Source organism: Telopea speciosissima, chromosome 11, assembly GCF_018873765.1.
Source record: "Telopea speciosissima isolate NSW1024214 ecotype Mountain lineage chromosome 11, Tspe_v1, whole genome shotgun sequence".
Taxonomy (NCBI): domain Eukaryota; kingdom Viridiplantae; phylum Streptophyta; class Magnoliopsida; order Proteales; family Proteaceae; genus Telopea; species Telopea speciosissima.
This window is the reverse complement of record NC_057926.1, coordinates 51,237,663-51,264,911: the sequence shown is the minus strand read 5'-3', so window position 1 is coordinate 51,264,911 and position 27,249 is coordinate 51,237,663. Positions and strand designations below refer to the sequence as shown.

The window sequence follows — 27,249 nt, the reverse complement described above, 5'->3', positions numbered from 1 at the left end:
AGCAAAAGACAAAAAAAAAAAAGGCAAAAGAAAGAGATGCAACAACAACCTTATCACTTGGAACTATCTTGACTATAATTAGTTGATACTTAGATTCCATGTCAATTTACTCAAGGCAAGGACAATGGGAAATCCACCTGATCAGAGATAATTCTGGAAAGATCAATACTTAATTGTGTTAAAAATCAAGTTTTATTTATTTATTTTTTGATAAAGATAATCATGTTTTATTCTTATATAAAAAATGAATATATTCTCATTAGTTGTTTCTTAACCCATTCTCTGTTTTAGATAGGCTAAACTTGTGATCACTTGCAATGGAGCAACCTTACCATTGCACCGAGATCCACCCTCTTGTTCTTTCAATTACCTATTTTATCTTTCATTCTTATTTAAAATTCGAATTTTCTATTCTTAATCTATAGGTCATTCCTTTTTATAATTTCATAATCTTAGGTACCCTTAGTATTAATTATTGTTTTTAATTAGTGGCAAATCTTTTAGTTACGTACCTATTCTACCCTTCATTCTTATCTAAAATTCCATTATTCAAATCTTAATCTTTGTCTTTCTTTCTTATAATTTCATAATCTTAGGTACCCTTAGTATTAATTACTATTTTTAATTAATATTAATACTAATAATATTTATTATTATTTAAAGCAAATCTTTCAATTACCACTTTTATCCTTCATTCTTATCTAAAATTTCAATTTTCTATTTTTAATCTATAGGTCATTCTTTTTTATAATTTCTTAATCTTGGGTACCCTTAGTATTAATAATATTTATTATTATTTAAATTAAAAAAATATTCATTTTTATGTTTGTTTTTAATTAAAATTCATGGTTTCAAAATTGAAAAAAAATGGGAGAAAAAGTATATCTAAGACTATATCTATCTCTCTATCTCTCTATCACTGTTTATAACGTAACTATACAAGTGCATATATTATTGACTAAATTCTGATTTCATTAGTTTCACTCTCTAATATCTCTACTTAGAATCCACGTATGGTCACACGTGCATTCTTACTAGTATATATATATATATATATATATATATATATATATAGACACACACACACACACACACACACACACATGATAGTTCGAGGTTGAGCTCACCGGCCGCCCCCTTATAGAGACTTTTCAACGAGATAGTGCTTTTTCAAATCTCTGAAAATGAAATTTGTTCCAAACATATATGCCATGGTTCTTTCCATTGACAAAAGTTAAAATTAAATTTTTTTTGGGGGACGACGTTAACTAATACTAAAATGGGAAAAAGAAGCCTAAAAGGCAGTGTGGTCCTAGGAATGACCTCCTTGACCCTTATGAAAGGCGAAAATTTTGCCTTGTTGATGTTTCCGCGCACATTTCCATTGACCTTTGCACTAATGACCTCGTTGCTTTTCAGGGAACCCTCTCAAAAAAAAAAACAAAAAAACAAAAAACATACATAACCATGTGTAAATTTAGCTTGTGCTCAAACTCTTATGTGAATTTTTTTTTTTTAAACAGCTAGTTGTTGAATATTCTGTAAGTAGTACAGATAAAAATTTAAATAAATAGCAGGAGGTCGTGCTTGGTGCATTGGGCAAGTGCTCACTTACTGCCTAAACGTAGGAGCCTTATGCATTGGGTGCGGCCTTTACACAAAAGCTCATAGGTCACTCCACAAAATTTTTTTTGGGACCGTATCTTCTCATATGTAACATCTGAGTTCTATCCACAAATTTTTGTCGACAGTCTTTTCTCACACGTAACAACATGGCAAGTAACATGGCAACACACACAGCCTAATAGATCAAAACAAGCTATTAGGTCACTCCACAAGTTTTTTAGTGTGGACAGTCTCTTCTCATATGTAACGTAGTAGGAAAAGAACAAACTACAAGGTAGGTGAGATGCAAAGCCAATGGGAGCTTAAAAGGGAGTGTTGCCGTGATGCACTATTCGTATATAGAGAGTCACATATCAGTAAGGATAGAGAAAATTATCATAGAGTGTGCAAGAGTGCATGATACCCGCAGCAAGAACATCATTTTCTCTTCAATAAAACAAATACCAACAAAAAAACAAAAAATCTATAACTATTTTTATGGTCCAAGAATGCAAAATTGACCTAGAATGCATACCAAACATAATCTAAATATGTTAATCCACCAGAAATCAAATCTTATAAATTTATTTTTTTGGTAGGAATCTTATAAAAATATTTTAAAAAATAAAAGAGCATGAAGTGGAACTCAACCCACGGAAAATTATCATCTCCAGTTCTTTGCCCGGCCCAGTTCCCCCATTCCCCCAGTACCTGTAATAAGGAGGGTGGATCCCACCTAGGCAGAGTGTTCGGGCTGGGGTAAAATGGTAATTGCGCCCCCTATTAGAGGCACTGGGGAACTGGGCTGGACAGGTAACTCGAGGGGACAACTCACATGACCAGCTAGTGACTATCTATTGAAATGGGCCAACACATGCATAAAAGGATGCTTTCTTCCACTCAAACTGAAGCCAATAATGGAACTACTGCTCCAACTCCAAGCCATTGTTGGTCTATTAGCTTTAATTCTGGTCTGCCATCGATGGGTTGCAAAGGGTAACCACGTTAACAAGAGTAAGGCCATGGAGGCCCCTGAAGCACCTGGAGCATGGCCTATAGTTGGTCACCTCATTAAACTATCAACCCCTCAGCCTCTCTTCCGAACACTTGCAGATATGGCTGACAAGTATGGACCAGTCTTCACTGTTCGCTTCGGCATCCATCAAACACTTGTAATTAGCAGCTGGGAGTTGGCCAAGGAGTGTTTCACCACCAACGATAAGGCTTTCGCTAGCCGTCCAAAAAGTGCGGCCGGCAAGTACTTGGCCTTTAATTATGCAATGTTTGGGTTCGCACCCTACGGTTCCTACTGGCGTGAGACACGCAAGTGTGTTGCGTTGGAGCTACTCTCCAACCGTAGGCTTGAATCCCTCAAACGCATCAGATATGCTGAGATTGAGAATTGTATGAAGAATCTAAATGGGCTTTGGGTGAAGAACAATAGGAATCAAGTTAAGATTGAAATGAATCGATTGTTTCGAGATCTAGCCATGAATTTGGTTCTTAAGATGGTGGTGGGCAAACAATATTTCAGTGTGGTTGGTGCGGATGATGTGTTTGACAAAGAGGCCCAGAGAATCCAGAAAACAATAGATGATTTCTTTAAACTAGCAGGTGTCTCAGTTGCATCGGATGTGCTTCCGAGTTTCTTATCATGGATGGATTTCGATGGGGCACAAAGGGCTATGAAGAAGACTACTGAGGAGATGGACGTGATTGCCGAGAGATGGCTTCAAGAACATCGGCAAAAAATATTATCTGGGAAGGCTGATGGTGATGAGCAAGACTTCATGGATATGATGCTGTCGATCCTTGAAGAGGATCCTCAATTCCATGGCCATGATCGTGATTCCGTAGTGAAGGCTACCGTTCTGGTACGTGGTTCTAGGGGGAAAATTATCTCCTCCGGTTCCCTGCCCGCCCAGTTCCTAGTACCTCTAATAAGGGAGGGGGGGGGGGGGTGGACCCCGGACCTTTATCGACTACAGTTCCCTGACCGGTGCAATTCCCTACAATCTCTAACAAGAAGGGTGAAATGACCATTCCACCCCCTGACCAAACACTCTGCCTGGGTGGGATCCACCCCCTCTTATTAGAGAATGTAGGGAATTGTACCGGGCAGCAGGGAATCGTAGAGGATAAAAACTTGGTGGACCCCATTCAGGCAGGGATTAAGTCTAGCCCAACTTGGCTATGATTGACCCTGATTCTTCCGGGTTGGCCCTGATTGACACTAACAGCCCCTTTGTATGATATAATAATGGATAATTATACAAACAAGGATGGGCCCGCTCAAGTCAACACCTCATCTGGGCCCAACCTCGGACCTTAAAATCTCATTCTAGACCTAATCTGTTGGGCTCAAGGCAGGTTTGGCCAGGCTCAGGTTCACCGAGCCAAACTTGAACCCCTAGTTGGTATTCTCGTTGATTATTATTATTATTAGGGGTGCTGTTCTCTGTGCCGCAGCATAGCTTGTGCCCAGGCACATGGGGGTGGATGCAATGATCACCTTGCCCCCTGCACAGGCTGCCTATGTGCTTGGGCACAGGCTGCGCTGCGGCATAGAGAACATTCTCCCTTATTATTATTATTATTATTATTTTGGGTGGGTAGGCAGGTGTTACCGTTACATTACATGCTAGGTAGAACCCTGGCCGTAGAGATAAACTTGCTCGGTTGTTCGTGTACCCGGTCATGTATGTATGGGCATACATGGGAAGGCATGGCAATGCATGAAAATGTATTAGATTAATTTCGAGTCAATCTATACCATCCCCTAGATATCCAATGGTCAAAATTGCTATATCTTCCTTTCACTTGCCACAAATAGTGTGCACATGATAGGGATTGCAATCTGCTCTAGCATACCAAAAAATCTTGTGCCACATATTTTTCAAAGCCAAGAATAATACAAGAAAAACTCGTTTGAATGGTCCAGCCTTAATAAGCTTATCAAGGCGGTTCATTTCATTTTACCACACGAAATGATGACTTGGCCATATCTGCCAAATAGGTAGTCCATGCATGTTTTGGATTAGTCACACATTGAATTTCATTGTCTAATTCAATCAAATAACCTTTCATGTTTTGACATGCATTTCCTTGTATTTCCATGCACGTTTACGTACAGTACTCCAACTATTGTTGTTCACTCTCCCGTAATCCATATTTTCAAACATCTATTTTACCACTTGGTAAACTTTTTTCAGGCTAAAATTTTACATGTGAGCAAGGAACTTTGGGGGTCTATCTTTCCACAAAATTTAGGCTCATCATATCTGCTACGAGGCACATATTTGGACCATTTTTGATAAGCTTATCAAGATAGGCTGTTTCGATAATAAGTTTTCCTCTACACATAGAGAATGGTTCTTCACACATCATCCTAGGGTTTTAGTATGCTCCAAAATACCCTCCCGATACCCATTCCCGCCCTTTCAGGGTGGAGGGAAACTCGGTCCTTTTTTTAACTTTACTCATAAAAACAAAAATGGACCTTAGCTTTATGAGATCCCTTGAAGATCCTATTTTAAATTAACTTGACACTCATTTTGCAGGCATTGATGCTAGCTGCCACAGATCCCATTGCAGTATCCTTGTCATGGGCACTTTCCTTATTGCTGAACAACAAGCAAGTCTTGAGAAAGGCTCAAGATGAATTGGACTTTCATGTTGGGAAGGAAAGGAAGGTGGATGAGAAAGACATTGGTAACCTTACTTATCTTCAAGCCATAATCAAGGAAACACTTCGCCTATACCCTGACACACCACTATTGATTCCCCATGAAGCCATAGAAGATTGCATTGTAAGTGAATTCAGAATCCCAAAAGGAACACGTTTGATAGTGAATCTTTGGAAGATACATCGAGACCCTCGTGTATGGTCAAACCCATTAGAATTCCAACCAGAGAGGTTTCTCACAAGTCATCCCAATCTAGATGTATGGGGGAAGAACTTTGAGTTTATTCCTTTCGGGTCGGGTAGAAGATCATGCCCGGGGATATCATTCTCCCTTCTAACCTTACAAATGATGCTTGCCCGTTTGCTTCATGAATTCGAGCTGCGAATGCCCTCTAATGAGCCTGTGGATATGACTGAACGCATGGGCTTATCTATGTCCAAGAAAACACCTTTGGAAGTCCTCCTTAGTCCTCGACTCCCTTCACATATTTATGACTAGTAAATATTTCAATTTATTATAGATTGCATGTAATTTAGCATGGTAGGGTTGCAACAACTTTAAGATTTTAAAATTTGTACTTAATTCTTGTCAAGGGAGTTCGATAGGATCTTCAAGAAGAACGAGTGTTTTGTCTCCTAGCTACTCATATATTAAGTTTCAACATAATCAGAGTTGGCCACATGGCAAAACATAGCACAGAAATATCTAAGATTACAATGAGACATACATGAGAGTAGCTAAGATGTTTCAACACTAAATGAAGTTGTTAAGGTAGTAAAGGTTTCACCCTCCCACCCCCCCCCCCCCCCCCCCCCCCAAAAAAAAAAAAAAAAAACATAATCAATTTATCCTTAATTTTTATTTTATAATATTAGTTACACAATAGATTTCTTTTACTCTATCTTTGTTGGGAGTTGGTTATAACTCACTCTTAAAATTAGCCATTAAAGAGAGGGTGCCAAAGTCCTTATAAGTCTTCACATCACCCTATTCACATCTAATTTGGGATAATTGTTTTCCTTTGGAACTCATAAAGGCTTCACCCTCCCCACCAACACACACACACACACCCAAACAAAAAAACAGAAAACCCATCATCATTGCAAGTGCATAATAGTTGTTCAAGGGATTTTTTCCATCCTTAGAACCACAAAGTAGTTACTACGCTCCAACTTTGATATCACTTGTTGGGACTTCGGTAGAACTCATCCTTAAAAGCCAACTATTAAGGGGGGGGGAAGAGAGAGAGAGAGAGTCGTACCAAGCTATGGCGTTGAGAGAAAGAGAGAGAGAGAGAGAGAGAGAGAGAGAGAGTCGTACCAAGCTATGGCGTTGCGATGGAGTTGCAGAGAGACGACTCTATGGCGTTGAGAGAAAGAGAGAGAGAGAGAGAGAGAGAGAGAGAGAGAGAGAGAGAGAGAGAGAGAGAGAGTCGTACCAAGCTATGGCGTTGCGATGGAGTTGCAGAGAGAGAGAGAGAGAGAGAGAGAGAGAGAGACTCTCTCACCACTAATTCTTGAAGCTTCCTCGATTTGCAGGTTTTCTCCTCTTCCCCACGAGAAGCCCTTCTCAACGTTTTGCTCAAATCACGAGTTTTTCCCAATTTATCTCATTCACAACTTTATTTTAATTGTTCTCGTTCTTTACAGACCATGTCTGAGGCAGTCTGTAAAGAACGTTCTTTTCACCATTTTTCCATTTGGTTTGTTCTTAAAGATCAAAAGAATGACAACAGGCCTTATTATAGATTCCCCTAGTTTGGTTAAGGGAATTACATGTAGTTGGAGGTCTCAAGGATTCCTAGAGATTGGATGAATTTTTGAATCACTATGTACCATATTTTCATGAACTAATACTACATACATTGCTGATCTTTAACGAAAAAAAAAAGACCAAAAGAAAGAACCGAAATGCCAAACAAGAATTTCCGTTTTTTTGTTCTCAAAGAACGTTCTTGAGACCGTTATCAAACGGGCTCTAAGCTTAAGGGTATTCAAAGATAAAAAAAATAAAAAAAAAACCATTTTTATTGGACTCGGTATCGGTCATGGCCGAAAACATTCCGGATCGGGATCAGATCGGTACAAATCGGCCAAGATCGGTAAAAAAAACCCCCCAAAATGTTTTTTTATGGATCAAGCCATGTATCGGCCAAAGTTGGTGGGTGTTGTGATCTTAGGATTGGATCGGCCGATATTATCCGGATTGGATTGGTCAATATCTGTCAAGATAATATAAAAATAAAAAAAAACTTAAAAACTGTGAAAAAATCCAAAAATATTCAGTCAGATCCGTCGATCCAGGGAATGATCCAGTCAAACCTTGTTGTATCGATTTAATCTCGTGATCGGCCTCGACCGATACCGATCTGATCTGATCGATATCAGCCAATCCGATCCGTGATTACAAACCATGCCAAGGAGAGTTGAACTTATGACCTCTTTATTATGAGGTGTGGTCCTTGCCAATTGAGCTACTTCCTTGTGCTAGGTTCTTTAAGCAGTAGAATTGCATAGCATATGAACCTAGTTCCGACATGTAGGATCCTTGGCCTGACCCTAGATTTCGTATTTACAGTGCCTAGTGAAGTTAACATTTTACTCTTTGCCACTTAATTGGCAATGCATAGGTTATTCCATTTGCTAGAGGATCCCACATACATATCAAGGGCTATGTTCTAGTCCAGAGTAAGGAGAGATGCTCAAACTCTGATTCAAACTTTTAGTAAAATTATACAATGCCATCAAGTGAAGATGAATATAAAATACAAATTAAGGACATCTTTTGTAATTTTATCTATTTTCGCTACTCATTTTTAGTTGAACTTATACCAATTTGATGCTTGTCTGGTCTTCTATCACATGGACTAACCCATGTACTTTCGTATAGCAATAATGAAGCATTATACTATACTAAGCATAGTAATGCAAAATTTTCTCCTCTCAGGTTCCCTACCCAGTCAGATTCGTAGGTTCCTCTCATAGGGAGGGTGGAAATGACGACTTCACCCCACCCGGATAGTGTGTTTGGATAGGGATGAGGTTGTCATTTTCAGTCCCCTATGAGAAGAACCTACGAACCTGACCTGGCAGGGACCTGAGAGGAGTTAAGTCCTAGTAACGCCTAGAAGGACCCAAAAAGAAATCCAAAGGTCAATTTTCATATCTACTAAACACATAGGTGAAAAAAGCTCGGTGTACCAACCATCTGAATAAAATAGGTCACTAGATTTGAATTGCGGCTAAAAAAAATAGGGCATGATGGAAAGGCATGTGGATTAAGAATTAGAGGAATCATTTCTAGTCCCTAATAAAAATTAAAAAAACCAAAATTTCCCTTTAAAATACGAGTCTATTTGCCAAGTTGTCTTTGAATTTCTCTTTCTCGCATACATTTATATATTCCTTCTATCTATGGTGGATTGTTTTATTATCTTTTCTTCGGTATCATTTAGGATCACAACCCCACCAAGAAAACAGAAAGAGATGCAACAACAGCCTTATCACTTAGAATTGTCTTAACTACAATTAGTTGATACTTAGATTCCAAGTCAATTTACTCAAGGACAAAAAGAAAGAAGTATTATAGAGTGTGCAAGAGTGCATGATACATGCATCATGGACATTATTTTCTCTTAAATCAATTTAGTTGAAACAAATATCAATAAGAAATTTAACTGTGGGACAGTCTAGATCCTCTCCAATGACATTTAACCACCTAGAGTGAGTGGGTCTCACACCACCTCTGGGGTATGGGATATTTAACCACCATAGTGGATCTCACACCAGATAATCATGATTGGTGCGTTGGTCAAGTGTTCACTTGCTGAACCATTGATCAAAGGTTCAAGTTTGGAAACAACCTCTCTGAAAACAGAGGTGAGGCTGTGTGCATTTGACCTTGTGCATTGGGTATAACATTTTTTAGTAGATCTTACACCGCCTGGGACCACACTCTAGAGGTGGTGTGAGATCCACTTCGGTGGTTAAACGTCATTGAAGAGGATACGGACTCCTCCACACATACCCATGAAAATAAAAAAATATAATTAAAAAAAAAAAGAAGAATATGAAGTGAAGTGAAGTGAAGTCAATTCACATGACCAACTAGTGACGACTATATATTGAAAGGAGATATGCTTTCTGCAACTCAAACTGAAGAAGCCAATCATGGAATTACTGCTCCAACTTCAAGCCATTGTTGGTCTATTTGTTCTAATTCTGATCTACCATCAATGGGTTGCAAAGGGTAACAAGAGCAAGGCCATGGAGGCACCAGAAGCACCTGGAGCATGGCCTATAATTGGTCACCTCGTCAAACTAACAAGCCCTGATCAGCCCCTCTGCCGAACACTGGGAGACTTGGCTGACAAGCATGGACCAGTCTTCACTATTCGATTCGGCATCCATCGAACACTTGTAGTTAGCAGCTGGGAGTTGGCCAAGGAATGTCTCACCACCAACGATAAGGCCTTCGCAAGCCGTCCAATGAGTGTTGCCGGTAAGTATTTGGGCCTTGATTATTCAATGTTGGGTTTCTCACCCTTCGGTTCGTACTGGCGTGAGATACGCAAGTTTATTGTGGTGGAGTTACTCTCCAACCGCAGGCTTGAATCTCTAAAACGCATCAGATATGCAGAGATTGATAATTGTATTAAGAATCTAAATGGGCTTTGTGTGAAGAACAGTAATCAAGTTAAGGTTGAAATGAATGGATTGTTTCGAGATGCAACCATGAATTTGGTTCTGAAGATAGTGGTGGGCAAACAATATTTCAGTATGGTTGGTGCGGATGATGTGTTTGACAAAGAGGGCCACAGAATCCAGAAAACAATAATTGACTTCTTTACACTAGCGGGTGTTTCAGTTGCATCGGATGCGCTACCGAGTTTCTTATCATGGATGGATTTGGATGGAGGAAAAAAGGCCAATCAGAAGACTGCTAAGGAGATGGACGTGATTGCGGAGAGTTGGCTTCAAGAACATCGGCAAAAGAGATTATCTGGGAAGGCTGATGGTGATGAGCAAGACTTCATGGATGTGATGCTGTCGGTCCTTGAAGAAGATCCTCAATTCCATGGCCATGATCGTGATATGGCAGTGAAAGCTACTTGTCTGGTACGTGCTTCTAGGGGTGAATTATTATTATTATTATTACTATTAAGGATTATTATTATTAGGGAGAAGGTTCCCAGAAAGGCACCATGGGTCAATGGTAGCATGCACGGAAGAATCAACAGAGGTGGCGTTTCAGCCTTTCATGTTTCATGGGGGGTAGAGCAATCATTTCGCACCTCTTTGTGTCTGCAAGTAGGGGCCACACTGCTTTCAGGGTTCTTTTTCCTTATATGTGATATTCTTTAATGATGAACACACCATGACTGTGTGTATCACCAGAGATGGTAGTGTTGCATCAAGAAACCATCAAGGGGAATCAATCCTCCGATGATGTAGCCCACATAGAGGAACAGAGTAAGCATAAGAGAGCCGGTTTGCTCCAGCGGGGGACTCTCTAATGCTTAAATTAGATCTCTACGACAGACTGTAGGTAGAGGCAATGGTAGAGAGTCCCATTAATTTAATTAAGTCTTCTATCCAAGGTAAGAGATTCTTCGGTGGAGTCCTTTTGGGAGAGTGATCCCTAGTTAGTAGGAATCATGAGTGCTCCTTATTGGGAGGTAGTTTCCTTATAGGAATATGGTGATAATTGACAGCGGCATATTCGGAGTGGGGTTAACCAATTCTCGATCACGTGGTGGATAATGCCCTCGTGTAATTGAATTCTAGGTTTTGGCTCGGTTGATGTGTGACCCGATGGGTGCTTATCTATTGGACCATTCATAATGATGATGATGTGGCATGATACTATTGGGTGGTTATATATACTTGGGTATATTAGGTAGCAATCAATTTTTAGATACAGATTTCCCTAGTGGTGGGCAAGGCCCCTGCTGATGGCCATGCCAAAGGTGGGGGTCTTTGCCTTCGGGTTTTGATCCTTTTGTGTTGTTTTGATTTGTTTCTGATGTGTGTTCTTTCCTTTTAGCTTTATTCAATGATCTTTAGCGAAAAAATAATCCTCCTAAAATATTGCCCAGCTCAATAAATTCCAATTCCCCTCTTCACCCACCCCAAAATGGAGGTTATTTTTAATTTTACTCCTAAAAAATGGACCTTAGCTTGAAGATCCTAGTTTAATTTAAAGTAACTTGACACTCATTTTGCAGGGATTATTGGTAGCTGCAACAGATCCCATTCCATCATCTCTTTCATGGACACTTTCCTTGTTGCTGAACAACAAGCAAGTCTTGACAAAGGCTCAAGATGAATTGGACTTTCATGTCGGGAAGGATAGGAAGGTGGAAGAGAAAGACATTGGTAACCTTACTTATCTTCAAGCCATAATCAAGGAATCACTTCGCCTATACCCTGTCACACCACTATTGATTCCCCATGAATCCACAGAAGATTGCACTGTAAGTGAGTTCAGAATCCCAAAAGGAACACGTTTGTTAGTGAATGTTTGGAAGATACAGCGAGATCCTCGTGTGTGGTCAAACCCTTTAGAATTTCAGCCAGAGAGGTTTCTCACAAGTCATACCAATCTAGATGTATGGGGGAAGAACTTAGAATTTATTCCTTTCGGGTCGGGTAGAAGATCATGCCCGGGAATATCATTCTCCCTTCTAACCGTACAAATGATGCTTGCCCGTTTGCTTCATGAGTTCGAGCTGCAAACACCCTCTAATGAGCCTGTGGATATGACTGAACAGATATCCTTATCTTTGCCCAAGAGAACACCTTTGGAAGTCCTCCTTAGCCCTCGACTCCCTTCACGACTTTATGATTAGTAACTATTTCAATTTGTTACAGATTTTGCATGTATGGCAGGGCAACAATAACTTTAAGATTTTAAATTTTGTACTTGAATCTCGATCAAGGGAGTTAAACTGGATCTTCAAGAATAAAGAGTGTTTCCCCATGCAAGCTGCTTTTTTATTTTGGTTTACGTTAACCTTGATGAGACCAGATCATGTATGTCTTTGTACACGTACATACTGTCCAAGGTTCTCTAAGGCCACTCACATAGAATCCACTTCTATGAGGATATGATCCGGTCTCGCAAATCATGTAGGTCTTAAATTTTATGGACATGTAGATCAAAAAGTCTCCAAGCTACTCATATGTTAAGTTTCAACATAATTAATCAGAGTTGGCCACTTGGCAAAACATAGCACCAAAAAATCTAAGATTATAATGAGACATATATCCATGAGAGTAGATGGGATGTTTCAATGCTAACTGAAGTAGTTACGACAGTAAAGAGAGGGTGCCAAAGTCTTTATAAGTCTTCACATTACGTTATACACATCTAATTTGGGATAATTGTTTTCGTGTAGAACCCGTAAAGGCTTCACAACCTCAAAAAACAAGAAAATCCATCACCATCTTAAGTACCTCAAAGTTGTTCGATGCATTTTTTTTACCATCCTTAAAAGCACACCGGAGTTGCTACGCTCCAACTCTGATACCACTTATTGGGACTTGGGAAGAACTCATCCTTAGAGTAAGCCATTAAGGAAAAATACCCAAGTCCTTATAAGCCTTCACATCGGGCTATTCACACCCGATGTAGGATAATTGCTTTCATGTGGAATCCCCACAAACTTTATGCTCTGGATCTCACATTCAATACTATATCAAGTTTATTAATCTAATTATGCTTTTGAGAAGAAACCAATATATGAGAATTCCTCTTGCTTATTGCTAGAAAAAAATCTTCTTTTAAATCATTATGTTAGAAGGGATCACATGTAATACACTCACATGCAATAGTCAACTCTCCCAATCGTATTTGTATACGCATTTGCTCATACTTTTACTCTATTTAGAGGATCTTTATGGTACAATCAATATTCAAAATCACTAGCCCTCTCCTAGGCTTATTTTACAACCTCCTTGCCATTTTTTTGATGGGTAATAAAATGTTATTAAAAAAAAGTATTGAACAAAACAATATTCATACAAGAACAAACATTATCTTAAAAGACAAGCAACAAAACAAGGAACCTTAAAAGGTATACACTATATGTTAAGGTTCTAATGATATATACATAATATGACTATTAAAAAGTGAAAAAGGAACAAACCTACTAAGATTTGAACATGATAGCTGGAACTAGCCTAGTTCTTGAACCTTCTAATATTCTTTTTTTTTATTTTTTCAAATACGAATATTCTCTAGGACCCGGGCTGACCCCTAGCAATTTATTAAAAATAATCAATCAATACAACGGAATATAAAAGAGGAATATACCCGCCTTACCCCAACCCAAGATGAGAACATAATCATTCACACACTTTAACAGACCATACCTCACTCTCATATAAGACCCACAAAAATAATTAACAAGTTCTCAACATAGAAATACCGGTTACATCCTCATGCAAAATATGATAAGTAGTCGTGGAAAAAGAACTTCTACATACTTGGGCAGTGATTGATTGATCCTTGAAGGTTCTCATAACCCAATGAAGCTCATCATGTCAATTCCTAACTATTCTACGAGAAGGGTCCAGGTCCCAGTCACCATCCCTGAGAATGTATTGCACTAGAGTAAATCTATCCGATCCAACATCATATCTAATTTTGTCCCAGAGTATGAGAATAAAAATGTCACTTGGGTGCCAAGGAATCAACCATAACTTAGTAGATAAGCCATCACCAATGGAATAATAAACAAAAGGCTCACACGCTCTAATTTTCCTCCAAAAGTAAGAACAATTGTGGGGAGATTGGACTCTCCAAAAACATTATCGTTTCAAATATTTACTCGGTACCCATCTCACCCATAGGGATCTACCTCCCAAATCTGCTTCAGAATACCTGCCAAATACAAATTGAGATGGTTGGAAAGGAAATGGGATTCAAACCCAACCCATGGCTAAATTACCGAGAAAAAGAAAAGGAAAGAAAAGGCTACAGAGAGATGGAAAGAGAAATGGTGGTCATGATGCTGTTTCGGACAGTGGAAGGGAAGAGAGAGATAAAAGAGGTTTGGGGTTTCAGAATGGTAGAGAAATGAGGGGTTAGTGGTGAGGAACAAAAAAAAAAGGCACAAGTTCGGTTTAGGTGTGGGTTTCCATTGGTGGAAAGAAGAAGAGAAAGAGAATGTTGGAATTTTTTTCAAATATAAGAAGAAAATCATTTGGCTTATATATGTTTGTGATCTATTATAACATGTTATGTATAGAAAAAATTGTACGGTATACTTGAGAAGCGTGTGCGTATTGCGCTGCCCATCCGTACAACCATGAGAGCCAATAGATATGACCCATCAGAACAGCCATCTGAGCCAATGGATGTGACCCCATCAATCAAATATAACATTTTTTTTTTAGTTTCAAGTTGATTGCTATCTCTGCAAAACAGTAATCAAGTCTAGGCCTATTTTATCTTGGGAGGCAGATTTGCTGTAACACAATGTAGAAGTAAATGTGTAAATACTGTCTTAAGGACAGAACGTTCTCGTTCGACTCAGGCAGCCTCACCGTTCACTCTTTTATATCTCAGATTTCTAACAGAGAAGATGAAGAAGAATCAGTGATGATTAAAGATTAAAACGGAAAAGAGTTTTGGGATGTGTGGTGATGGTTGCCGTCTCTGAGAGTTGTAGCAGAGAGAAGAATAGTTGGGTGGAATGGATTGAGTTAGGTTTTAGAAGAAGAAGAAGAAGAAGAAGATGGTGGTCGTCTTTGAGGTCTCTGGCTCCTCCTAGGTTTGTTCTTGCTCAAAGGGAGAAATAATGGAAAAAAGTAGCAAGAAGGGCAATTTGGTTAATATTTATTTTATTCTAATGTTTTTAGTCCTAGGTTAACAACATGGGTGTATTTGTTAATTATTTTAAAAAGTAAGAGAGCATGAGTAATTATCCAAACTTCATAGCTGTTTTTGTAGATACATGATACATCAAGGGAGGTATGTGCAAATTTCCCTTTAATTAAAGATGCGTGAAAAGCATGTTGTTGCCAAACCAATGGAAGCATGGGAGGGGGTGTTGCGCTCTTCGTATATAGGAAGAATCACATTTCAGGGGGAGGGAGAGTATAAAACAATATGAAAAGATACATGATACTAGTAGTATGGATAGGGGTGTAAATGAATAGCCAATCCTTTTCCGTATCCATTTAGCACTATTCGAATCCATCCGAAAGCTAAACGGATGCGGATATGGATAGGTTATAGCTATCCGAAAAGCTATATTTACATGTAAATGGATAAAATATTCAATCCGTATCCGTGTCCATATCTGTTTAGCACTATCCGAATCCGTCCGAAAGCTAATCAGACGCGGATGCGGATATAGCATTATCCGAGCCAAATCCAATCCGTTTACATCCCTAAGTATGGACATCATTTTCCTTTAAATTAATTAATTAATTAAAACTAATATTAACTGTTGACGCTGAATCCTCCTTCCGTGGTCCGGTCCCGGTCCAATGCAATCTTGCATCACAATAGAACCAGAAGACAAGGAAGGTTAGCAACCCAGGGTGTGTCCCAGGGGAGATCCCTCTGATGCCAAAGTTAGAATTCAGGGCAAATCAATAGCTAAGAGAAGGGGCCGAAGATAGGGAGCTGAGTTCTGAGGCGTCATTGCCCAATGGCCAAAGTTGAACCTCTCTTTCTATTGGTGAGATTCTAGAAGAACTTACCTTCATTCCTTCTGTCCTTCCTTATATATTAGGTCCTATATTTCTATTAGATCCTATATTTCCTTAAATGTCCTTTTTACCCCCTTTTTTAAGGTTACGTAGTCTCCAAGGCAGATTGGTGATTTGGTCTCGGGACCGCTTAACCGAATTGGCAGCATTTGTCAACGATTGTGTCCCTGGTGGTCCACGTGTAAAGTTCATCTGTGCGTGCTCTTGTCGTAAGGCCTTGGTTAAAGGTTTGGTTAGACTGCGGGCACCTTCCTCTTTCAAGCCGGTTCCTTGGTCCGACCTGGTCACACTGGTCTGCCTGGCATTGGAGGCTAAATATGGGCCGTATCATTACCAACAATAAATCTCACTATTTCTTTTTTTTTTTTTGGTAGAAAAAATCTCACTATTTCAATACACCAAGAATCATGTTAGCAAAAAAATATTATAAAAAGAAAAACATAGTAAAAAAATGGAAGAGCATGAAGAGGACCCAACTCACGTTTTTTTTTTTATTGTTGCCAAAATGTTAGATTGTATTAGAAGGAAATAATAAAAAAAGTTATGGATATTAACTAATGGGCATATACCAGACGAATACAAACACAAAACAAATTAGAGGCCCACACCTTTGGGAAACCTCAACTGCTACACAGAAAAAACGAAATCTAGGCCTACAGTGCGCTCCGACTAACAACTCTTTGATGTGGTAGGAAAAGTCAACCTAGTGTGAAGATGAAAAAAAAAATCCTCTATAGTACCTTAATTTGGAGGTGTACAGCAGTGTAGATCTGAGCACTTGCACCGTTGGATGAAACTTTTTCGACTATCGAACTCTGAGGGTCGCACTACAATGCATTGCTAGATGCTTGATCTATAGAAGATTTTAATCCATATTGATGATATGTCAAGTTTGGCAGTATCTTCAGCCAACAAAATAAAAGGGTTAAATTACACATCACCCTTGGTTTAGACCCCAATATGATAAATTAGTCTTTACCGTTAGTTTTATGTTAAGTGATGATGTCAGTTAAATAAATTTAAATTCCTAAACTACCCTTGACCAATTTTGAAGATGAAGGAAAGGTAGTATTGCAAATTTAATTCTAATGTTTTAGTACAAGAGTAAAATAGTCCTTTCAAACCAATAACTAACATCAGATTAACACCATTTATGTAAATCAGGGGGTGATCTGAGTTTTGCTTGAAAATCAGGAGGTGACGTGTAATTTACCCAAACAAAAATCTACAAAGTGATTTTCCATGAGATCGAATTTAGAAAAGATTGCAGAAAGGCCCTCATTCTTGCAGCTACTGAATATTGAAATGGGCTGACACTCATAAAAAAGGATGCATAATTTCTGCCTCTCAAACTGAAGCTAATCATGGATCTGCTGCTTCAACTCGAAGCCATTGTAGGTCTATTAGTTCTAATTCTAATCTATCAACGATGGTTTGCAAATAATCACGCCATGGAGGCTCCAGAAGTACCTGGAGCATGGCCTATAATCGGCCACATCTTTAAACTAGCATCCCCTCAGCCCCTTTTCCGAACACTTGCAGACATGGCTGACAAGCACGGACCAGCCTTCACTCTCCGATTCGGCATCCATCGAACACTTATCATTAGCACTTGGGAGTTAGCGAAGGAGTGCTTCACCACAAACGATTTGGCCCTCGCAAACCATCCAATAAGTGCATCCGGCAACTACATGTCCTTCGATTATGCAATGTTTGGGTTCGCACCCTACGGACCCTACTGGCGTGAGGCACGAAAGTGTGTTGTGCTCGAGTTGCTCTCCAACCGCAGGCTTGAATCCCTCAAACATGTCCGATATGCACAGATTGAGAATTGTATGAAGGATCTACATGGGCTTTGGGTGAAGAACAATAGCAATCAAGTTAAGGTGGAAATGAATCGATTGTTTCGAGATCTAACCATGAATTTGATCCTCAAGATGGTTGTCGGAAAACGATATTTGTTGAGTATCGCGGATACAGAGCACGATGAAGAGGTTCAAAGGATCCAGAAAACAATTGATGATTTCTTTGAGCTATCTGGTGCCGCAGTTGCATCGGATTTGCTTCCGAGTTTCTTATCGTGGATGGATTTTGACGGGAGACAGAGGGCCATGAAGAGGACTGCTGTGGAGATGGATGCGATTTCAGAGAGATGGCTTCAAGAACATCGGCAAAAGAGATTATCTGGGAGGGTTAATGGTGATGAGAAAGACTTAATTGATGTGATGCTTTCAATTCTTGAAGAAGGTTCTCAGTTACATGGCCATGATCGTGATTCAGTAGTGAAGGCAACCGCACTGGTAAGTAGTTTTGTTGTGATTAATCTCTCAATTGTCCATGAATTTTCACCATCGTCCTCCCCACTTTCTTGTTACCGGAGTTTCAGGATTAGGGGATGAGGCGAGCTACCCAATTTCCTATCTTAGATTTTGGGGCTTCCCATCCTACCAAACCTACCCTGTTATTTTGGTCCTTCAACTCCATCACCGATCCTTTAAGAGGAAAATAAATCATAAAAAATAGATTTTGCTTGAGATTCCCAGCAGTGAAATCAAAGCAGGGAATTGTTAAGAAGATTAGAAATTAAGTTCCTTTAATTATTTGTTTCGATTTGAGAGTTCTGGGGCTGGTGCTTGTAGTGATGGTAATTGAAGCAGGGCAGCAATTGCTGGTGCAACGATTCCAGGGATGTGGTTATGGGAGAGGTAGGGCAGTGGAGAGGGTGGGGTAGGGCCTGGTTGCAGATAACGTTGGTGGGGTTGCGGTGAGGCGAAGAAGAAGGAGAAAACGACGACGACGACGACGACGACGACGACGACGAAGAAAGAAGAAGATTGTTGCGTGCCTTGCGTGGGAGAGCATGACTTTGGAGGCTTGACGTTGACGTCCGGGTGTGCAGGGAATATTTTGTGAGAATATTCCATCAGAACGACTGTGAGTCATTCACATACGCTCAGATGTGATATAGGTTTAAATTGATGAACTAACGACTAAGATAGATCTCTCTATCTCTCTCCACCTTTCCTTCTCCCACTCCCATGGTTTAGTGCATGGTATCGGATCAGATATTGTTGACTTACAAAACGATACAATAGCAGTACGGTATCGGCATGGAGCAGTTGTATCAGATAAATTTATCCCTGATTTTCTTTAAAAAACAAAATTTTTGATTGTTTTACCCCTTGTTCGTACCATATCATCTATACATTGTCGATACGGTATCAAGATCCACGACTAGTAAAATCGTTACGTATCACCTGATAAAGGTTATACAATGCTGATACTCAAATCATGCCTACTTTCTCTCTTTCCCCCCAACAAATAAAGGTGTCAAATTGGAATTGAAACCAGATCCAGACCCAAAAACCTGAACCAAATTAAAGGAAAAGGGAGGTTGCAACAGCACTAGCTTAACAATATCCATTGTGTTCAAGAACCTAATTTACAGTAAATTGTTATTTATTTTGCAGAATTTGATCTTAGCGGGCACAGATAGCACTGCGGTGTCCCTTTCATGGGTTATTTCTCTATTACTAAACCACAAGAAAGTCTTAACAAAGGCTCAAGATGAGTTGGACATTCAAATTGGGAAGGATAGGAATGTGGAAGATAAAGATATTGATAAACTTGTGTATCTACAAGCAATAATCAAGGAAACACTTCGTCTATACCCAGCAGGACCGCTCTTAGTTCCCCATGAAGCCATAGAAGACTGCAATTTTTCAAGTGGCTTTAGAGTCTTAAAAGGAACACGTGTGTTCGTGAATGCTTGGAAGATACACCGAGACCCACGCGTGTGGTCAAACCCTTTGGAATTCCAACCAGAGAGATTTCTTACAAGCCATGCTGATGTTGATGTACGTGGAAAAAACTTTGAGTTGATTCCTTTCGGGTCGGGTAGAAGATCGTGCCCGGGGATCTTGTTTGCCCTCCAGTCCTTGAGCATGACAGTTGCCCGGTTGCTTCATGGGTTCAATCTACAAACACCTTCTGATTTGTCTGTGGATCTGACTGAGGGCATTGCAGGTATAACACTGTCTAAGAAATTCCCATTGGAAGTCCTCCTTAGCCCTCGACTTCCTTCCCATCTCTATGCATAAGAAATATATATTTTTTTCTTTTTTCTTTTTTATTTTTTTAGTTTTAACTTTTAGGATATCTTTGTTTGCAAATAGAGATTTCCCTTATGTGTGTAATTAAATGTGGTTTGGGGTGTGTTTATTGTTAAATGATTAAACCCCAGTAATAATATAACTAAGCCACTTAGTTGTTGCATAGTTGCATATATTGTCGATCGAAGAGAGTGTCTCTATTGATCTCAATTCAATTTCAAAGTCTCATTAATTTCAGGGAAGAGGATAAAAGAAAGGGAAATAGTTAACAGTCTCGGACCGTGGCTTATGCCAGTACACCTATGGAATTTTATCATTTGCGGTTCCCCCTGCCCGGTACGGTTCCCTAGTACCTCTAATAAAAGGGGGTGGATTCCATCCGGGTAGTGTGTTCGATCAAGAGATGGAATGATCATTTCAACCCTCCAATGGGAGGAATCGCATAATCGTACCAATCAACGAACCTCAGGGGATAAAGGTCCCACTCCTATATGTCTATCTCTCCTCCTTTCAAAACAAAAAGATAGAAATGCCTTTTCATATGAGGAGGATAAAGATACACACATAGGAGTGCTCTCGTAAGCCTCCCTATCGCACAGAGTTCTTTTTCTTTGAAAGAAAAATCTCACTCACCGACTAGTCTAAAAGCTAAGCTTTCATTGATATTGTTGGCAAATCTTATCCACAAGGCTTTGATTTGATTAGTTCTTTTTCCCTAAAAGAAAAGTCTCACTCACCCACTATTCTAAAAGCTATGCTTTCATTGATGTTGTTGGCAAATGTTATCCACAAGGATTTCATTTGATTGCAGAAGTAAAGTGTCTAATTGAAGGGCAAGAGATCAATGTTTAGTCATGTGGCTTTCGTATTAGCGGGGGGCCAATGAGAACGTGTATGAGGGCATCGACATGGAATACCTACCCATTAAACCAACCCTTCAAGCGTAATAGGAACCTTAATTATCATTAATTACTCTATAAAACTAATCTATTAAGAATTAAGTTTTTTTTAATAGATTAAGGCATTCTAGGTTGATTTTGTTTTTTTAGACTACAAAAGTAATTGTTTTTATCATCGAAAATGCAAAATCGACTTGAAATGTGTTTCAAGAATACATACGAAACATTACTTAAGTTTTTTCTCTCCATCCATTAAGGATAGTGCATCCAGCAACCTAGGGTTCATAAACCCCTCCTAGCCGTATCATATGTTAAAAAAATACCCTCCGGATACCCATGGGCCATTGGTAGAGGAAAACTCGATCGTATTTTTATTTTTTATTTTTTATTTTTATCAGATAGTAAGAACCAATCAACCACGAGGCAAATCAGATACAGTCACAACCAGATAGCTTTTAGATTCATAGGCCCAATTTTCTCAAGGCATTAGCCACTTTAATATTCTTTGGATTAGCATGACAAACACTGCAACCCCCAATAGATAAATGAATTTTTATCGTATGTGGTTCTTTGACCGGTGAGATTTCCTTGTGCCTCTCACAAGAGGAGGGTGGACCCCACTCGGACAGAATGTTCGATCAGGTTCCCCGATGGGTCTCACCCCCTCTTGCGAGAGACAATAAATAATTGCACCGGCCAAAGAACCGTAGACGATAACGATTCATAGATAAACACAATCTCGCAGGTCACTCCACAAACTTTGTGAACTCCTGCTTACTTTACTGTCATCTATGCAATTGGTGGCCAAGAAAAATATTCTATTTCCCTATTTTTTATTTTATCGTATTTGAGTGACTCCTGCCATCATTCAACCCACTTTCGTCACGGTCACGCGAGTATGGTCCGTAGGCAACAAACCCCATTGATTTCATAACTCTGGCCTGATTGATTATCTCAGCCGTTTATAAAATGACCCACACAAGCTGGATCCTCTACTGCCGAGGAGCGTGTTCAGATCTGCTATTCACATGGGAACAGGTGGAGATGTATCTGAATCCGCCATAGACGGTAGGTAGAGACAGATCCACCCATCCCCATGTGAGTAGCTGATCCAGATTCTCGAGGAGCCCTAACTTCCATGTGTCTCATAAATAGCAAGACGGAAAAGACCGCGTTACCCAGACGCCCCCACACAATTGACTAATAATTTCCGCACCTCAATTTTGACTATGTTGCCTTGTGATCCAACTGGTCATCCTTCACGGTCCAATGAATCAAATTTTCTTCATTTTCTCTATGCATTGGGAACCGAATCAGCAGCGGCAGAACAGTAGGAGCGTGTCTACACAGGAGATCCATAGAATGGGGGATGCTATCTTCATCTTATCCTTAGCAATCTGAGACTGAAAGCAAATCATGGATTTGCTCATCCAGTTCCTATCCTTCGCTGGTGTTGGGTTATTGGTTCTACTAGTCTTCAACCATCTATGGATCTTCGCAAAGGGTTCGAAGAGCAAGGCAGGGGAGGTACCAGAACCACCCGGAGCATGGCCCATAATCGGTCACCTCCTTCAACTAGCAACTCCTCAGCCCATCTTCCGAACACTTGCTTCCATGGCTGACAAGCACGGACCAGCCTTCATCGTTCGATTCGGCGTTCATCGAACACTTGTCGTCAGTAGCTGGGAATTGGCGAAGGAATGCTTCACTACAAACGATAAATCCCTCGCAAGCCGTCCAAGAAGTGCTTCTGGCAATCACTTGACCTATGATTACGCAATGATGGGGTTCGCACCCTATGGAACCTATTGGCGTGAGGTACGCAAGTGGGTGATGCTGGAGCTACTTTCCAACCGCAGGCTTGAATCACTAAAGCACGTTCGATATGGAGAGATCGATAATTGTATGAAAGATTTACATGGGCTTTGGGTGAAGAACAATGGGAATCAAATTAAGGTTGAAATGAATCGATTGTTTCGTCATCTAACCATGAATTTGGTTCTTAAGATGGTTGTTGGAAAACGATATTTTAGTGTGGTTGAAGTGGGAGAAGAGTACAATGAAGAGGTCCAGAATATACAGAAAACTATAATTGAGTTCTTTAGATTAACTGGTGTTTCAGTTGCATCGGATTCTATTCCTTTTCTTGGATGGATGGGTTTCAAAGGGGAGGAAAGCGCCATGAAGCGGACCGCCAAGGAGATGGACGTGATTACTGAGAAATGGTTGCAAGAGCATCGGCAGAAGAGAGAATATGCAGAGAAGGGTGATGGTGATGATCAAGACTTCATGGATGTGATGTTGTCGATCCTTGAAGAGGATACTCAATTCCACGGTCACCACCGTGACACTGTTGTCAAGGCCACGGCTATGGTATGAGTGATCTATAAAACTCTTGAATTTCGAATTTGTCTCTTCTCTAGTGTGTTGCACTGCCTAGCGCACCTTTAAAGTGCATCGAATGCTACACCTCACTTATGCAATTGGATGGTCCATTAATGTACCTCACTTTGTGCGTTGGTTTTTTATCGTCCCAATTGCACAAGTGAGGTGCACCATCCGATGTACCATAAAGGGGATTTTGTTCCTCTACAGCCAGGCAAGTGGCGGCCATGGTGCTGTTTACACCCAGACAGTGGCGAAATGACCACCTTACCCACTACCCAAGCACCCTTCTCAGGTAGGGTTCACACCCCTGTCTGGGTGTAGGCAGCACAATGGCCGCTACCTGTCCAATCGTAGAGGATCCAAATTGACTTTAAAAGTGCACTGGGCAATGCACCGCATTTGAGAGGATGAAAATCTTTGAATTTTACGTACCCTAAATTTATTCACTCTTACTATAACAATCTTATCTCGATTAGATTTGTAGGGATCGTTCTCCTCTCAGATTCCCTACCCGGTTAGCTGCGTAGGTTCCTCTCATAGGAGGGGCGAAAATGACGACCTCACCCACTACCCAAACACACTGCCCGGGTGGGATGAGGTCGTCATTTACGCCCTCCTACGAGAGGAACCTGCGCACTGTTTTGGTAGGGGGTGAGGTCATCATTTTCGCCCCTCCTATGAGAGGAACCTACGCACCTGACCGGACAGGGAACCTGAGAGGAGAAAAATTGGATTTTTGTAGAGCCAATAGATCCTATTTCATATGGAAACTATATGCAGGCTATGATTTTAGCTGCCACAGACACTACTGCAGTATCCTTGTCATGGGCTCTTTCCTTGCTACTGAACAACCTACAAGTGCTACAAAGGGCTCAAGAGGAATTAGATAGACATGTTGGCAAGGATAGGAATGTGGATGAGGAAGACATTGGTAACCTTCCATATCTCCATGCAATCGTCAAGGAAACACTCCGGCTATACCCTGTGGCTCCTCTCATGATACCCCATGAAGCCATAGAAGATTGTAATGTTGGTGGCTTTAGGATCATAGCTGGGACACGAGTGATAGTGAATGCTTGGAAAATACATAGAGACCCCAACATATGGTCAAATCCTTTGGAATTCCAGCCAGAAAGATTTCTAACAAGCCATGCAGATGTGGATGTCCGGGGTAAGAATTTTGAATTGATTCCTTTCGGGTCGGGTAGGAGATCTTGCCCGGGAATCTCGTTTGCCCTTGAGACTATGCACATGATGCTTGCCCGCTTGCTTCATGAGTTCGAGTTGGGTACACCTTTAGATGAACCTGTGGACATGACTGAAGGTACAGGTCTAACCATGCCCAAGGAAACGCCATTGGAAGTCCACCTCAGTCCTCGACTCTCTTCCCGTTGTTATGAGTAAAGTTTTATTGCAGGTTGGTTAACAAGTGATTCATGAATAAAGCAAAGTCTTCTAGCCTTGGTTCAGGATGACATTGTAATGGATGTTCAGGAAAGACCGAGATTCAGACTTGTCTATTCCTGATTTATTTTTTTGTCAGCTTGACCTTTAATTTTTTTTTCCTGTTGATGGCTTTGCTGAAGGTGGGGAAAATATTAGGCATTTTTTGAGGGGTTTCTTTTGGCCCTTGTTCGGTGTATTTTTCATTCGGTTCCTTTGTTGGTTTTAATATATGATCTTTTAGCAAAAAAAAAAGAGTCTCCCTGCATTGCTCTTTTTATTTCTTTTGCGGGTTAAGATTTCTCTTTCTACCTTATGTTCATCAATATACCCTTTTCTATTGTCTATTTGTGTGTATAAACATTATGATTTGGATCGAGTTTTCCTTCGTCATGCTTAATAGGGTATCCAACCCATGTACAAAATATGTATAACCTCTTATGGAGTCCAGTTTCATTGACCAAATACAATATCGTTGCGAGCTTTCCATCCAACTTCTTTTGGACTATGTTTGAAGTTGGATGCTACCTACCTCAAATGCTTATGGTACGAAACCAGAAGTTTGATGTGCATACAATCCTAATTAGACTTTGCTAAACCAATTGACTTCAACAAAACTTCTTTACCTGTATAGGAAAGAAGCTTGGACTTGGCTCATCTTTCAGAAAAAACCTAGTTACTCAACCTTGTCAAACCCGATCAAGGCTAGTCACATTTTTTAATGCAATACATATATATATATTAGTAAAATTAAGAAAAAAAAATCAAGGACTCATACATCAATGTATTTTGAGTTTATACTAGAAGGAGTTGAGGGTTTCTTACTGTTTTAAAATATGGATTTACTATTTAACTCAACTCAATTTTTAAGTGAATCGCCTTTACGGTTTAAAAGAAATAAAAAAAAAAAGGTCTAAACTCGCCAAGTCTGTTACGACTCGGGAAAAAAAATACTAAACCTTATCTAACTTAGACGATTTATGACAGAGTCATGTCATTTTTTACCTTGACCGAGTCAACACAACTCTTGTCTAGGTTTTTCAAAATTTTGACTGAACTCAGGTGACTCGGCCCAATCAAAACCCGATTTTCCAACTATGATACCAATTGCTTTAGGTTTTTTTCGACGAGAATTTTATCATTGTAAATTAAACATTACTAACATGTTTTTTTTCTGTTGACTTGACAGGCATCATTGATCTCTTTTGTTATAGTGGTAGACATGGGTGCCAACACTAAACCTTGGTGCAACTCTATTGACGTGCACCCCATTCACCGATAATAATCTAAAGGGAAAAAGAACTCTGTCCTGGAGTGTGGTCTACGCCAGCACTCCCATGAGTATATCTCTCTCCTCCCCAAGTGAAAAGACACCTCTGCCCCCTTATTTTGAGGAGGAGAGAGATAGACATATGGGACTGCTGGTGTAGGGCACACACACGAATAGAAAACTACTTCCCTAATTTAAAGGACAAGAGTTCGTTGCCTGCTCTCGTGGCCTTGCACCGGTGTAGGGGCCAATGAGATTAGTGCTCGCCTTTACCAAAAAGAGATTAGTGCTTGTAGAGGCATCAACATGGATAGAATTTTGATTTCATGGGGGATCAATGAGAGTGCATGCTCATGTGTCTGGCACAGGATCCACATGATTAGGCAATGTTCTTTTTCCCAAATTTAAAAGAATTTCTTGGGAAGAGGTTTTGCCAGACTGCATGCCCGCACAAGTATGGCGACCAATAGAAGTGCACACGAGCATCCAAGGGAAGGGGCAGGTTGATCATTTCACTGGCTAATATGAGAACAAGGGCACAGACATCCAATGGGGATGCTGCCAGGCAACGTTTTTTTCCCAGATTTTGTATATAAAATAAAATAATCAAACTAAAGTATAGTACAATATAGTTTTTTTTTTTTTTGGAAAAGAGAACTTTTATTGAATATATAAAAGGAGGCAAACAAGCCTATGACAGAATACTGGCAAAGAAAGCTAAAGCTTAAAAAGGGGGAACTCAGTCCTAAACCATATTGGCGAGGGCTTCAAGCCACTCGCTTACCCAAGAAAAAATAAAACAAGGCTACGGGGGATCTGCGAGGCGTATCGAGGGGGTCCTTGTCCTATTTGATCGTCGGGGGATCCAAACAAATACACTAGGCCGATCAAAAGCCACACGAGCCAAAAGCGTCTCCTCCTCTGGTGAAAAGGGAGATGAAGTCTCTTTTTCAACCAGAGGTTTTTCTACTGCCATGTCCACCGCTTTAACACCAAGCTTTGCCTTTTTTTGACGTTGAGTTCTACCAATAACAGGAGTTGCCATATGACCACCCACGCGACCACCTCGAGGGGCATTCCTACGACCATCACGATTTTTCAGACCTAACACCTGAGTCCACC

General features: G+C 40.1%; 4 protein-coding genes across 4 annotated transcripts; all 4 read left to right on the top strand.

The window, feature by feature from the left end:
* Positions 1-2,590: 2,590 nt before the first annotated feature.
* LOC122645805 (cytochrome P450 CYP82D47-like) lies at positions 2,591-5,791 on the top strand. The gene is made up of 2 exons (XM_043839172.1): positions 2,591-3,479; positions 5,166-5,791. The coding sequence occupies exons 1-2, from the start codon at positions 2,628-2,630 to the stop codon at positions 5,787-5,789; spliced, it is 1,476 nt and encodes a 491-aa protein (XP_043695107.1). The 5' UTR covers positions 2,591-2,627; the 3' UTR covers positions 5,790-5,791.
* A 3,667-nt stretch (positions 5,792-9,458) lies between these two features.
* Positions 9,459-12,141, top strand: LOC122645310 (cytochrome P450 CYP82D47-like). The gene is made up of 2 exons (XM_043838624.1): positions 9,459-10,408; positions 11,518-12,141. Exons 1-2 carry the CDS (start codon positions 9,461-9,463, stop codon positions 12,139-12,141), a joined length of 1,572 nt encoding a protein of 523 aa, XP_043694559.1. The 5' UTR covers positions 9,459-9,460.
* A 5,319-nt stretch (positions 12,142-17,460) lies between these two features.
* Positions 17,461-20,154, top strand: LOC122645796 (xanthotoxin 5-hydroxylase CYP82C2-like). Its single transcript, XM_043839160.1, has 2 exons — positions 17,461-18,315; positions 19,486-20,154. Exons 1-2 carry the CDS (start codon positions 17,467-17,469, stop codon positions 20,113-20,115), a joined length of 1,479 nt encoding a protein of 492 aa, XP_043695095.1. The 5' UTR covers positions 17,461-17,466; the 3' UTR covers positions 20,116-20,154.
* A 2,247-nt stretch (positions 20,155-22,401) lies between these two features.
* Positions 22,402-24,837, top strand: LOC122645793 (cytochrome P450 CYP82D47-like). Its single transcript, XM_043839157.1, has 2 exons — positions 22,402-23,399; positions 24,195-24,837. The coding sequence occupies exons 1-2, from the start codon at positions 22,443-22,445 to the stop codon at positions 24,816-24,818; spliced, it is 1,581 nt and encodes a 526-aa protein (XP_043695092.1). The 5' UTR covers positions 22,402-22,442; the 3' UTR covers positions 24,819-24,837.
* Positions 24,838-27,249: the final 2,412 nt, after the last annotated feature.

Bases quoted from the DNA above. Each gene is read 5' to 3' on its own strand.
- LOC122645793 (XM_043839157.1), top strand. From the start codon at position 22,443: ATGGATTTGCTCATCCAGTTCCTATCCTTCGCTGGTGTTGGGTTATTG. The intron at 23,400-24,194 runs GTATGAGTGATC...AACTATATGCAG, and splicing joins TTGTCAAGGCCACGGCTATG to GCTATGATTTTAGCTGCCAC.
- LOC122645805 (XM_043839172.1), top strand. From the start codon at position 2,628: ATGGAGGCCCCTGAAGCACCTGGAGCATGGCCTATAGTTGGTCACCTC. The intron at 3,480-5,165 runs GTACGTGGTTCT...CTCATTTTGCAG, and splicing joins TAGTGAAGGCTACCGTTCTG to GCATTGATGCTAGCTGCCAC.
- LOC122645796 (XM_043839160.1), top strand. From the start codon at position 17,467: ATGGAGGCTCCAGAAGTACCTGGAGCATGGCCTATAATCGGCCACATC. The intron at 18,316-19,485 runs GTAAGTAGTTTT...TTTATTTTGCAG, and splicing joins TAGTGAAGGCAACCGCACTG to AATTTGATCTTAGCGGGCAC.
- LOC122645310 (XM_043838624.1), top strand. From the start codon at position 9,461: ATGGAATTACTGCTCCAACTTCAAGCCATTGTTGGTCTATTTGTTCTA. The intron at 10,409-11,517 runs GTACGTGCTTCT...CTCATTTTGCAG, and splicing joins CAGTGAAAGCTACTTGTCTG to GGATTATTGGTAGCTGCAAC.